The sequence below is a fragment of the Thamnophis elegans genome, chromosome 2, assembly GCF_009769535.1.
Source record: "Thamnophis elegans isolate rThaEle1 chromosome 2, rThaEle1.pri, whole genome shotgun sequence".
NCBI classification, from domain to species: domain Eukaryota; kingdom Metazoa; phylum Chordata; class Lepidosauria; order Squamata; family Colubridae; genus Thamnophis; species Thamnophis elegans.
The window spans coordinates 10,331,776-10,346,058 of record NC_045542.1 but is presented as its reverse complement, the minus strand read 5'-3'; the positions used below and the strand labels follow the sequence as shown (position 1 = coordinate 10,346,058).

Genomic DNA, 14,283 nt, shown 5'->3' with positions numbered 1-14,283 from the left:
ACTTTCTCAAAATTTGTTGCCTCAGACTACAATGAATGCCTCAGCATACAGATGTAGAGATAGGGTACCATTAATTACTAGGGACAAGGTTGTTTTTTTTTTAAAACAATGCCTCACTGAATTTTTTGCACGCGAATTTCAATCACAAATACACAAATCTTAGTCTGACCCAGCTAAACAATCCTTGAAAGCAACCTCCCGCTAAGACTTAAGTGTTGCCATAGGTTGCCCATGCCCTGGAAATCGTCCCATTTACATTAGTACCCAAAGAGAAAACAGGCTCGGGCAGTTCAGCATGCCCAAGTCCAAGCAAACAGCCATTTCCACTCCGTTTGATTGCTCACCTGCCATGGAACCAGTCCTGGCAAGCATCACACTCGATCATGAAGCGGGTGACATCGTAGGGCAGGCGACAGAGACAATACACCGGGACAGAGGCCATGGTGGAGGGAAGGGGGGCTGCTCCAAGTTCAAGCCAAGGAAGACCCTCAGGAATCCAAAGGCTATCAAACGGTCCCTAAGGCAAGCCGGGGAGGCTTCTCATGCTCAGGCCTGAAGGAAAAAGTCCTGTCCCAGCTGGGGTTAAGTGAGGATGGAATAAAATTCATTCACGCAAAAAAACAACACAAAACGCACCCACGTCCCAGGCACCAACTTTTGTGCAAAAAATGCAGTTGTGAGCCTGAAGTCCGGCCGGCTTTTTTTTTTTTTTTTGGGGGGGGGGGGAGAAACAAACAAACAAAAAACAAAACCAGCAAGGAAAAACAACTGGTTAAATCCTCCGCAGATCGCCTTTCCGAAGCCGTTTCGGACAGACCTCACGTTTTTTTAGGGGATTTCCCTAAGAACCCGAAATCCTCCGAAACATTCCCCCCCGCTCCCCCCAAAAAGCTCGCAGCGCCTTCTCCCCGCTCCGTTCAGAAGTTTGCGGGCTCCTTTTCCCCTTCCCAGGGAAAGGGAAAGTGGGGTCCCCCCACGACCGGCCTCCCAAATTGAGGGGAGTCCCCTCCGTGCGGCCGGCAGAGCCCGCTCCCCTTCTTTCTTGGTCCCCGGGGGAGGGTGGAGTGAAGAAAAGACCCTCGGCTCTTCCTTCAAGCCCAACAAAGCGCGCTACGGCTCCCTCGCTCTCCAAGGACGACCTCCGTACTCCCTTCTCCCCGAAAGAGCGAAATCATTGTTTCCCTCCCTTCCTCTCCCCACGATGCCCATCCGAGCTCCCCCTTTACTCCCACGATCTTGTCTGGGGGGGTGGGGGTGGGATGGGGGGGGGCTCTCCCTCTTTCAAATCAAAAGGTTTCCCCCTTCGCTCCCCTTTCTTCTTGCCCCGGAGCCGAAGGCGGGCGCCAGACTCTGCCGATTTCTCTGCCACGCCAGATCCCGGCACCTTCTCCCCGGCGGAAGCGCCAACGCCAGGACGGGGATCCCAGGCCTTCCCGAAGCAAAGGAATTCCTTTAGGCTTTTCGGCCGCTGAAAAGGCCTCCGCGAGGCCTAAGGTCCTGGGGTTTTCTTTTCCAGCCTTCCCGATAAAGTTTTATTCAAAACAAGGGAAGGGAGAGGAAGGGAATAGAGGAGGGGCTGGCGGCCATCTTAGGAGAGGCAAAGCGCGGGCGCGCGGGGAAGCCATCTTGAGAGTGGCGCTGGGCCCCCCTCCCCAGGCAAGCAACGTCCAACGACGATTGCGGCAGCCATTTAGGGAAGCGGGTCGAAGGAGAGCGTTCCACCATAGAGACAAACGGAGCGGCGGATAGAGCGCCCTCAGCCTCCACGAAAGAAGGCGGGATATCCGGGTTATTTCTGACAGGGCGGGTAACACCGGAAGCGATGGGAGATCCGGGTTGTATCGGAGAGCTGAGGCGATTGTCCCTCCCGGAGCTCGTTTCCTGCCATGAGAATAGCCGCCTAACCGTCTGCGTGTCCGCCCTATATTTTCAAACTTCAGCCCTTTTGTGGGGAAATGCCGAGTTTATTTCGTGGCGTTTATGCTGCATGGGACAGCTATATGTATGAAACTGCCTCTGCAGTACAGGTAGTCCTCGACTTACAACAATTCATTTAGTGACCGTTAAGAGTTACAACGGCAGTGAAAAAAGCAACGCGACCGTTTTTCACACTTGCGACCGTTGCAGCATCCCCATGATCATGTGACCAAAATTCAAAAGTGTGCTGATTGACTCGAGTTATGACGGTTGCAGTGTCCTGGAGGGGGTCACCTGATCCCCTTTTGGGACTTTCTGATAAAAGTCAAGGGGGAAGCCAGATTTGCTTCACAACCAGGACACTGACTTAATAACTGCAATGATTCACTTAACTGTAGCAAGAAAGGTGTGAAATGGAGCAAATTCACTTAATGTTTCACTTAGCAACAGAAAGGTTCAGCTCCATTGTGGTCGTAAGTTGAGGACTACCTCTACAAGCTGAAATAGAACATGTGGAGCTTGGGATGTGTGTGTGTGTGACTTTATAATCTGCAGTTTTTTTAGTCGGTCTGGGCGTTAACATGACTGCCTAAACTGTTCCTAGAAGTTTTCTTGGCAACATTTTCAGAAGTGGTTTGTCATTGGCCTTCCATTCTTCCTAGGGCTGGTCATTCTTCATTGGCCTCAAACTTAGTCTCTAGTTTCCTTGGAGCCTGGTACCTAAGCCAAACTGACTCTTGTGTTACATTTATTTAGGGTAAAAGGCAGAATGGGGTTGATGGACAGCCCAAGAATTAAATTTAGGATTTTGTGTAATTTGAAAGTAAAAATGCTTGTAAAAAAACCCGCCCAGTCTCCAATCTTTGTTTTTCAGGGAAGGTGGTCCCACAGCAGCTTCGGAAGATCCTCAGTGAAGTAGACTTCTGTGGACCCCTTTCAGTCTGGATTCAGGCCTGGTTACAGGACCAAAATGGCATTGGGGGCACATTTGGATGGGGGAAGGGGTTGTTTGCCCATGCTTGCTCTTTCTTGACTTCTCAGCAACTTTCAATACCTTTAAGCATGATAGTTTTCTGGATGGGCTCCAGGGCTTGGGTGTGGTCAGCACTGTATTATGGTGGTTCTCTTACTTCAGGACCAGTTCCAGTCCGTGTGTTGTGCGGGGCACATTTGATCACTGATTTGAAGAGTGCCTCAGGGTTCTATGCTTTCTCCACGTCTTCCACTGAGGAACAATGAACGTGTACATGAAGCCACTGGGCGATGTTAACCATCAGCACAAGATGAGGTACCATTCATGGTATAGCTACCCAGCTTTCTCTCTCTCCCAGGCTTCCCTTTTTAGAGAGGTTTATAAAGAAAATATTGATGCTCCAGTTTCAATGTACCCAAGAGAAAGTGGATTATTTAAACCCTTTTTAAATCAAGATTTAGGCAACGGTACCGGATAGAAATTACCTGAGTCACACTGATGGATGGTTTGTGTTGCACCTTCAGGTCATTTTCAGACTTTTGAAAGAATGAATGTGCTGGTTCAACAAGAATTCAAGTTTATATTGCATTCATTAAGATTAAGGAACTAGATGGGAGATGAACGGCAAAAACAAATCTAAAAAGAACACTAATCAGTTCTTTTCAATCAAAACATGCACTTCCTCATACACATAGAACAATCAATCAAACTGCAAAGCATAACATGCACAATTTTCTATAAAAGCAAGGGGGTTGCAGTATTTTTGCTAGATTTCTGAGGATTGGAACACTTGCACAAATCCTACATCTGAGTTAGAATTGGGTCCTAGAATTATGTACTTCTCCACTTTTTATTTAGGATTAGATTTCAAGAGAGTATCCCTCTTTTCTAGCCAAACCATTTATCCTATCTGTATTCAGTAACCATCACAACACTCTAGCTAATTAAAGGATGAGAATAGTTAAACCATAACAATCATTTTCCAAGAGAGTAGAAAAGTATAGGCCTAGTTAGAACATAAATTAGGTATTTGTGGTAGTGTCTTTTGGACTGCACAGTTATGTCAAGGAATAGTAGGCACAGGTAAATCTACAGTGTCATAATTATATGTTGCAGGCCGGGATCTGTTTTTAAATTTCATTTTTTTGTTCTACTGTTCCTTAAGATTTAAGATATTTTCTCATAAGTTACTCTGAGCTCTCATTCCTTTTCCTGGAACTAATTCCATGCATGATATCGAATAACTGTTAGCACTTATATACACCTTCAATTGGGGAAAAAGTCTAAGCATAGAAGTTGCAACAATTGAACTCATACCTCCGTAATTTAAACAAATGTCTTCTTTTCCACTTTCCCCAAGTAGGCTCCCACTATAGTACACATTTGGATACCGTTATATAACACCTTGCTTGAACTTACCATATCCATATGCCGATCATTGTTTTATGAAGTTACAAATAAAACCTAATTTCAGTTTATATATATTTGGTACATATTTAGAAGACCCCAGGCAATGGACCTTTTCTGCTATCGCACCCACGTTGTGTAATATTCCATCAGAATTGACATCAGTTTCGTCTCCTGAGTTTTTGAAGGTCCCTCAAGACCTGGTTATGTAAGCAGGCCGAGGGATCTGGGTGAACTACTGAGGTGGCTCCATTACTATTAACATCCCCTCATTTATTTTATTTTATTGTTTCTTTTTCTTCTGAATAAAAGTATTGCTTTTATAGTTCTAATCTTTTTACAATTATTTTTAAATAAGTATAATTATTTTAGTAATGATTGTTTTATATGTATTGTTTTATTGGATGTTGTACACTGCTGAGAGTCACATTCTGTGATATTGACAGCCATATAAATTTGATAAATTAATGTTATATAGTTCGTAGAATACAAACTATGATGTTCAATGATTGAGAGAAGTAACATCTACTGAAATTTGGCTACTGGCACTCTTAATTATTACTTTTTTATGAAATGGATTTCTTCTTTGCATGTTACAATTTGGAGTATTTCCCTCAAGCAGCTTCTGCAGAGTTGCAGCTCATACCTAGTAGTGACTTGAAACGATGACCTCAATAAACAGAGTGTAAAACAAAAGAGACACCACTTTTTCTTTACTAAAAGAATAGACTTTATTAAGCACTGTAAGTCTTTCTCCATCATCAACAGATGAACAGCGCACCAAGATTCCACCAGCAAAAAACATTCCCAAAAGACACCCAAGCTTTCTGATCACAAACCTACTGCAAATTTCCCCTGATTTAGAGCAACCTGTCCAAACTTACACTGATTAAAAAACCCAACAACCTATGGAGTATGTTGTGGGGTGCAAGGATTAGGGAGATGGGAATTTGATTATCAAGATTGGGGTGGGGACAGTAAAGATAACATTTATCCATCCACTAAGAACAGGTGTTAATTAGCATAAAAAGAAATATTTTTAAAAGGTAGAAGGGAATAATGTATTGATCATTAACTTCCCATATAAATAAAGCATGAAACTTGCAATTGACGGGATCACTAACAAGAAAAATCAGATTTACTCTGTTCAGCAAAATTATTGATTTGTATTTTTTCAGCTAAAATCTTAGGCTAAACATTTTGAAAAGGCAATTGTGGAGAGAGATATATCTGGTAAAAATGCAATGTCAAGGTTACTCAAGGAAAGTATGAGGGAAAAGACTGGCTTAAAATAACAACTGAGTTTGTTTTTACTTTTAAAAATCTCACTAGGCATTTAGTTACTATCAACAAAGCATCTACCAAAATACAAGAGCAATGGTTATAATCAGAAAAGGTGTACATCCCATCTGAAAGGGTAATATTATAGACAGATATGGTGCTTGTGGGAAGAAAGGGTTGATTTTTCAAAATTGAGGACAAAAATCTAATCTGAAAAATAACTAGAAAATGAGCAACAGCGTCTGACTTTAAGCAATGACCAGTAAATAGCAGTTAAAATGGTAAGATTCGTAACAGGTGTGTTCATTAGGTTTCCTTTAAACATTAAAGGTGGACTTTAAAACAGAAATCAGCACAGGTAAAACCAAAAAGCAGAAGAGGTTTTTGGGAGGGGAGAGAATGGGAAGAATAAAAAATAAAAAATAGAAGTACATGCATATTTAGCAAAGTACATGTTGTAAGTTAGCTACTATAATGATTCAACCTTGGTAGTAAAATTCTGCTAACTACATTAAAAATAAAAAAGAACACATTGTAGTTTGTGTAGGATTTGTGTCGCCTAATCTTAACCATGCTTACTTAGAAGAAGAGACCATAGTACAATGAGGCTTTTCATCCAAGTAGCTACAGTTAAGGTTTACACTAAGTTACATTTGAAGTTGAGTGATGGGGGGGGAGGGGGAATGGTGGTTCTCTGGCCCAAATGGCTAGTTAGTGGCACTGTGTCCTCTTCACAGGCTCAAGTGTATCTATGTATAATTTGTGGATCGGGACACCCCCATTCCCCTCCACAAGAATCATGTCCCTGTTGTAATAATGTTCGTCTGTCACTCCCCCAGGGATCTAAGGGTTCACTTGTTTTTTTCTGAATCCAAGAAAGGGTGGAATTCGAAACCACACCAGAAAAAGTTAAAAGCTGTCCCTCCCTGAAAAGGCTCCCTAGTCTTTTCAAAGTATATATTATACTGAAAGTATATTTGGAATATTCCATTTTCTTAAGAGTTCCAGCCAAGTTAACTGGTAGCAAAAGCTTAGGAATTGCTAGCCACAGTCACAATTTTCAGTACTGCCTCAGAATGGGATCAATGACTCCTAAGAGAAAGGCAAGCAATCTTGGTCAACAGGTTGGTTTTAAACTTTCCCTCCCTCCCTGGTGACAAAATTATGAAGGAAGCATGCTAAAACCCCATGTCTATGATTTGATGGGTCAAATCCTTACAAAGGTTGTTGGACTCCAGGAAATATGCTTTAGAAATTCAGAACTGCAACCAAATACAGCAAGCTTAAAAAGATTAATTTTATATTTCTACCCTAAAAGATGTCTTCCTATATTTTAAAGGATGCAGTCTGAACTCAGAAAAACACTTTGTCACATTAGTAATTTAAGATTCACTGGATGATGGGTAGGGAAGACTCAGATTACTTCCATGAATTTTCAACATCACAATATGCTAACTCAGCAATTAATGACAATAAACATGAAAACATAGGTGCAGTTAATGGGCCTTAATTCACTGGGATAAATACTTGACAATCTATACCACACAAAGATCCAGTTCTAGAGGGAATCTAGATCCCATGGCAAGGAACTCTCCAAAACTGAAGTTCAATTTCCATAATCTCTACTTTAAGGATTATGGGAGTTGAAGTCCATCTTAAATGAAGGGCACTGAAATGGGGGATACCAGACAAAAGGGTTACAGAAATAAATAAAAAAAGAATGGCCTAGATTCACAAATACTTGAGAAAACCTTTGGGTCAGTTAGTTACAACATTTCCCTAGAAATCAACCTCAATGAACTGGAGATTTGCAATTAATTGCAACCATTTAGTTTCCAGCTATCTATAAGTTTTTTTCAGATACAAAAAATATTCCTTTTCTTTTCATAAAACTTCCATATTATCTATCATGACTATTTTAAAACTTCTAAGTTTCACAGATTATCTTGCACTAAGTTTCCAGCTTTCTAGAAGTGCAAGGATAGGAAAAATAGATGCTTTGTATATTCAGATTTTTACTCCCGTACTTCTCTAGGGTCACAAACAGGCTAAGCTTACAATACCTATTTTTACCAAATGATCAGCAGTGGTAAACACCCACCTGTAGTGACATATTTGAAATGAAACATTCTTCCAGATTTTTAAATTTGGATACAAGGGTTTGAGGGCTACATATTTAGCATCTTTGAAATCTGAACCCTTGATTCCAAAGCAATACTTTAGATTTCTGATTTCACAAGAGGATCTCAATGTTAGAAACTGTTATTTAAAAACACTGGTTTGAAAGTTTGTCATTTCAAGGTTTCAATTCAAATTAATTTTAATATTACTATTTAAGGCACAGTGTAACCTGTATTAACATTTGATTTCTGATCCCTCAAAAATTTTAGTAACTACCGTAAGTACATCTACTAGTTTAGGGAAAGAGGGAATTTGCATTCCTTTGCCCCCAAATAAAGACAATAACAATATGAAAATCTTACCTGTTGTTTTTCAAAGCACAACCCAATCTACCACTATGCTCCTGCTGTAATTCTAATCCAACCTTTTTCAATCTGGTTTCCTCCCCAGACATGTGTTAGACTTCAGATCTCCCACTTCCCTAGCCAGTGGACTGGGGCAGGCTATTCTGATCAAAAGAGAAGAGGGTCCCTAGGAGAAAGACTCATTCTGCAAAAATAGAACCTCAAATGATATTAATCAGTTCTATCCTAAAACTTAGGGTGTGGGGGGGAGCCCTTCTAAACTTCTTTAATTCTCTCAAAGAAAGACTCAATTACAAAATCTTTCTCCAGTGGGAATGACTTCATTGTAACATCATATTCATATTTTAGCTCTGCAGGCACGAACCGTATCAGTCTGACCTGATTTGGGAAACTGCAGTAATTAAAACAGTACATTTTTGCAACAACATATGCAAATCCACTTGCTTAAAAAGCATTCGTCAAATTATTGCTTTTCACTGTGGACTTAAGAAGGTCATGTCATCTGGCTCTCATATGGTGGAGCAATGGGCATCAAAGCAGAGACGCTTTTTAAGAAATGGTCACGTAAGGGAAAGCGTTAACTTAATGCAAGTAAAAGATGCCTTGACCAAAAATACATTCAGAAATCTAAATATATCAATGAAGAAGAGTGATTCTTTGGATCCAGAAAGGAGAAACAAAATCAGTAATTTTATCCATCTCTTTGGCTCTGATACAACACTGGACTTTGAATTGCATGTTTTCATTATCCCTCTTACAGCCCCCAGGGAAGCACTTTGCATTTTTATTGAATATTTTAAAGCTGCATGATACCTTCTATTGTTTCGGATCAGCAGACAGTAAGCAACTCAAAACAAAATCAGGCCTCAATCATCTACATGTTTTAAAAGTATTCAGGATGTTTATCAAGGGAAATTTAATAACATTATTTCAAACCTCATTTTCTACTAGCTTACTCCAGATCAAAACTAAGTAAAATTTAATCTTCAAACATTGAATTTTGTCATGGGTATAAAATGATCAAATTCATATCTCCACAACCATTTTCTAAAATGTTAAAAAAAAAATCTACCAAATTAAATTTGGGCATCATTTTCAAGATCTGAGATTTCATCCAGGCACCTACATTTCTATACAATATCTTTGCTAACATGAACAATTAGGATTTTTTTTTTTAAAAAAAAAAATCAAAATTACTTTTATATTCAATCCCACATTCCACACTCCCATAGAAGCACAGTACTGAACTCTTTGATATTTTTCTATAACTTGCAAAATGAACTAGTTTTCAACTGAGACTTATTAATTTCTGCAACCCAAACAGACCATAAAACCACATGAATTCTATAGGGTTTCAGAAATGGGGATTGGACCAGAACATTTTGGGTTTTTTTTATCTTAGCAATATAGTTGATCAAACTCTGATCCCATTCCTCTTCTGAAGCATTGGAGTTAGAAAATTAAGATGACAGAAAACTGAGGCAGCCTTATCTACCCCTAAACTGTGAGATACTGTATCAAATTATCTGTACACTAACAAACCTACATAATTGACTAACATAAGCAAGCAGATCTGTAGCTCTGGGATTAGACGTCAGAACTGTCAAAAGATTTGGCTGTACAGACATTTCTGCTACTCTTACGATAGAATCTTGCCTCCATGAATACTGTCAAACCAAAATTGACACAAAGGAAGATGTCAAGCTGTTTATTCCAAATTGAAGAGTTAAACAACCAGCATCAGGAAATAATGTGATGGTTAAATGAAAGTCTTTATCTTTCCCATCCTTCATCCTGGGAATAGAAGGGCACTTCCTTGTTAGGCCCAGATTAGAGTACATTTCACAATGTAGAGTCACAGTCTCTTCAAATTAGTTGTTTCAACTGAGACTGGGGTAGCTAGGATATCACCAGAAAAAGCATATTTCCCCCAATCTTCTTTGATGTGTGATTTAAAGTTCTGTTTGTTCTGCTATCATAACAAAGAAACAAAAGCATGAATCTTAAGGTCATTATAGAAAAAATCATACCTGGATTTCACATTTAGCAAAAGATAATAGCTGCAAATATAATTATTAATTTATGTTGGATCTTCCATGCAAGAAGTAGAGATGTACATCTCCCTTCCAAATGCCATCCAATGCCCGATGCGGGATTGGGATTAATATTCTGCCATTATAACTCTAGATATAAGATGCTACCTAGATACTAAGCCTAAAAGAACTGTATTCTAAATGGTACATTGGGATTTATTTATTTACTCATTTTGCTTACTGGACAACAGGGTTTTATTTGGGGATTTCTTGCAAAAGAAAGTTGAACATTTAAGATGTTATTTAGGGACTGCAACAGGATGTAATATGAAAGAACCAAGGGAACTGGAAAAGAAGGGATAACTGATTAAAAAAACAAATCCCCCAAATATAAAAAAAATTATCCAGACAATCTAGATGATTAGTACTCAATGGAATCCACTGATGGAATGTGAGTCATTCCTGAATGAAAGTTGGATTGACTCTTCAAGGCAATTTTTGCATTGGACAACTAGCTTTAATCAGCAAAGGTTAGAAACAAAACAATCAAGATTTTAAAAGACTTGATTACTAGTTCCATTAATTCTGCAAATAAATATTTTTTTTAAAAAAAGGAAAAGATTTTATTTTTGTTTTGGGGACGGAAAGCTGATAAGATGCTCTCCAAATGTATGATTCTTAGTAGTAGTGCTATCTTTAAACAAGATGATTCTCTTTGTTAACCGTCGAGCCAGTACTTCACAATACGAAAGACATCAATTTGCCAGTTATTCACAATTTATCCAGCAGAACAAAAACTTTCTCTTTTCCAGGTTTAGAACGCCAACCCAATCAGAATTACTAGTTTTTGCAGCTGAAAAGTGTGCTGCTTTGACTATTTAAAAAATCTGTTTTTTCCCCCAAAATTTACCTACCAGAAATACTTTTTAAAAATCAAGTTCTTAATACTCAAACTCTGTATCACAAACTACTTTAAATAGCAGCTCTTTGTTTTCTAAAATAGAGTCTACTTCCCATACTCCCCAGCTACAACTATGATAGTTTTCAAACAAAAATGCTCTCCCACCCTTTAGACTGCTCTAGCTATTTTCCCAAAGGTAAAAGCAACTTTTTCCTTGGGCTGTTGTCAAGTTCTTGCCTTTAAGGGTTAATCTTTTTCGGGTGCTCCCTCCCTTCTGGCAACCATGGATCATTTCCAAAGGTCCTGCTCTTAGAGCAATATAAGAAATTCCCCATCTCAATGAGTTTGAGTCAACAGCTGCAGAGCAAAAATCGCCAACTGATTAGAGATCGATTCCAAAAATTGTCTGAAGCAAACAGTTTAAATCTTTTGATGAGTGATCTGGCAGCTCAACTGGGAGGAAGAAGATCAGGGCTTCCTGCTTTGAGATCTGGTAGGTGGATAACTCACCCAAGGGAATGGAGCCAGCAGTAGAAATAAGATACCCTGCTCTGTTTCAGGTTTTAAACCCATTTTAACTACTCTTTTATACATTTGCAGAAAACAAGGCAAATAAATTTGTTAAAAATTTGGATAATACCCTTCCTCACTTTTTAACACAATTCTGCAGTAATTGAAATTTAAGAAAATATCTCTTATGAACATATAAATTCAATTTAGTTATCATGACTTGTTGCCCAATAATACATTGAATCACTCACTAAAGGATGTATGGTCGTGGCTACCAACATTTATCTTGTGGCAATTAATTTCATAGAATTACTCTGTACTATTAAGAATACTTTTCTGATTTTGGTTTGAAGTGGAACCAGCCATTGGTCCAAGCAGTGGTTTAATCATGTGCCCTTCTGCTGGAGGAACAGAAAGGGAAACATTCAGCCTATGGATACTGATAGCAGAAGACAAATTAAAAATCCAAACACATTTTAGATTACTCAAGTCATCTGACTCAAGTGCCATAGAAGTTGTAAGAAACTAGAAGGAAATATGCACTGCAGAAGTTTGCAGCTGGAAAACTGGTTTAAAAATTCTTTCCAACAGAATGCTCAGCCTGTTCTATTTCTGACCCCAAATTACTTTGAACTGCCTGCTCTATATAAACATTCTGCATTTGAAATCTGCTTCAGTACGTAACATTTCTAATGGATTTACCAAGTTTCCAATATTCAAGGCTTTCGGATTCTACAAGATCATCTGCAAGGATAGGTGTAATTCAAATTAGACAACGCAAAAGGATAGGGAAATGGGAGAGAAAAGTGTGTATATAATGGAGTTTAGCTACACTCCTGAAAACCTCGACCAACTGTTTTCAGCAAGTCTTTGGAAAAAATTTTCCCATTATCATCAGCATAAGAATTGATAGCAGATTGTGTGAAGCCTGAGGGGGTGGGCAGGGTGATTTCTAAAAGGCCCGATTCATCCTAGATTCATCCTAGATTCTAGATCGTGTACTGAACTTGTAGGATTCCCTTGGAAGAGAAGAATAAAGAATTACCAGCTGAGCAACTGCAATAACACCAACCCCAACGCCCCCAATGTCACCTTTTTAATGACAATAAGAGCTAGAATCCCTCGCACCCACTCCATTTCTGGGTAGGATGGATATCATTGGCAGCCTCACCCCATGACTTCCCCATTTGGATGGCTACCCACCCCACATCTTTACAGCCCCAGCTATCTTCAGCCATTTGCTCACAGTCCTGGAATTGTAACAGTAAGTGCTTGTCTGTTTTAAGGATAAGAAGTGTTCTGTCTGGTATCAGGAGGCCTGCCTCATTCTACTGCCGCAACCTGAGGATAGGACCCAATTGCTGGCAACTGGCGAAGCAGACCTTGAATTCATTAAACACGTAGCGTTTTGGAACGCAAGTTGTCTCCCGGGAACATTTTTACCCCTTCCGGGTTTGTAGCATTCATATTTATATATAGCTCTATTCATGTTATATATAAATATAATCTCTCTCTCTCTCTTTCATATATAATAAAAAGCACACACCAGCCGCTATATGCATCTTGTGCATAATTTGCAGTGGTGGTACTACTCTCTCTCTCTTAAAAATCATTGTCTCTCATACACACCCCTTAATTCATACCAACATCACCATCCCTCAAAGCAATACTGCTATTTGGCCTGATGGTGGGGGAGTTGGCAAGAAATTAAACAAGGCAGGCAGGAAAAATCTGCCCCATTTTAAAGTAAAACCTTCCTGGCTTTTTCTTCCTTTAAAAATATCCCCCTTCCCAAAATCCAGAATTCATAATTCTTGCCCCCTAAAAAGTCTTCCCCCCTATAAAATTAAAAAACAAAAATAAATTCAAATAAACTTAAAAAAATTGCCGCCTTTATGGATCCGATTGGCACAGTGGCAAAATTGAGGGGCGGAATGCAAAAAAGCTGATGTTATCCTCCAAAACAGGGGCAAAAGTCCCAGAAGGCTGCTTGACCTCACAATATTACACAATACTACACAATATCTGCTGTAGTGGAGCAATTCGATTAATTAGCCAAATGTGATAATGTGAGCTATCAAGACAGCAATCTCCCTGTCCCTGCCCTGCCTAGCTAATAATTCTATTCCAGCACTTGATTGCATTTACATTCTAGCCAATGTGTTGGAAGGGCTGAATTTCCCCATCCTATCCTTGGCAGGTCAAAACCTTGTCATCCCACCCACCCATCCCATTTGCCAGCCAATTGGACCCACAGCGGCATCTATTCACTCCTCTTTCTGCAGAACCGGGAAGGGAAGCTTGTTCTCCGGGCATCGTTCAGAGTCCCCACCCATCGTCCCAAAAAAGGGGCTTTTGTTATTGCATGAGTCAGTGTCTCTTGCTAAGGCACAAGGTGATGTGGCTGAAGGGCATGCTCCAACAGTGGGATCTTCGTTGGCTCTGGAGGGGGGGCCTCCATCCCCATTAAACTGGGACTGGGGTCGGCTGCAGCTGCCGCTGCCGTTGCTGCCGAACTCGGACGTCTTTGCAGTTCCGTCGGTCAAGCTCTGTCGAACACAAAGGAAAGGCTTTAGGAAAAGATCAGGAAGCAGAAGACTCAAAGCCTGCCATGAAACACAGCTGGAAGAGCTGAAATCTCCAAACGTCATTACGATCTTTGTTTTTTTTACATTGCACATCTGTATGCAGTCCATTTCTGAATCGTGACCCGACTTAAGCGCGAACGTCATAAGCGCGCCGACAAAACCACGGCGCTAAAACTGTGATGTCAAA

General features: G+C 40.0%; 2 protein-coding genes and 1 long non-coding RNA gene across 4 annotated transcripts in view; 1 reads left to right on the top strand and 2 right to left on the bottom strand.

Annotated features, from left to right (window-relative positions):
* The window catches only part of PHF8 (PHD finger protein 8), a 36,570-nt gene extending 34,890 nt beyond the window's left edge, over positions 1-1,680 (bottom strand). The window contains exon 1 of one of the 2 annotated variants that reach the window (XM_032209336.1): positions 345-1,680. In XM_032209336.1, the coding sequence (XP_032065227.1) occupies positions 345-442 (98 nt within the window). In that variant the 5' untranslated portion in view covers positions 443-1,680. The remainder of the gene's footprint in view (positions 1-344) is intronic. The other variant, XM_032209335.1, reaches the window with a different exon arrangement.
* Positions 1,681-1,809: 129 nt separating this feature from the next.
* LOC116503136 lies at positions 1,810-9,232 on the top strand. The gene is made up of 2 exons (XR_004254658.1): positions 1,810-2,027; positions 2,792-9,232. It is a non-coding gene; the product is annotated as an uncharacterized LOC116503136 (long non-coding RNA).
* Positions 9,233-9,332: 100 nt separating this feature from the next.
* Positions 9,333-14,283, bottom strand: part of FAM120C (family with sequence similarity 120C) — a 35,577-nt gene continuing 30,626 nt past the window's right edge. Inside the window, exon 16 of the mRNA XM_032209334.1 lies at positions 9,333-14,057. Within this exon, the coding sequence (XP_032065225.1) occupies positions 13,776-14,057 (282 nt within the window). The 3' untranslated portion in view covers positions 9,333-13,775. The remainder of the gene's footprint in view (positions 14,058-14,283) is intronic.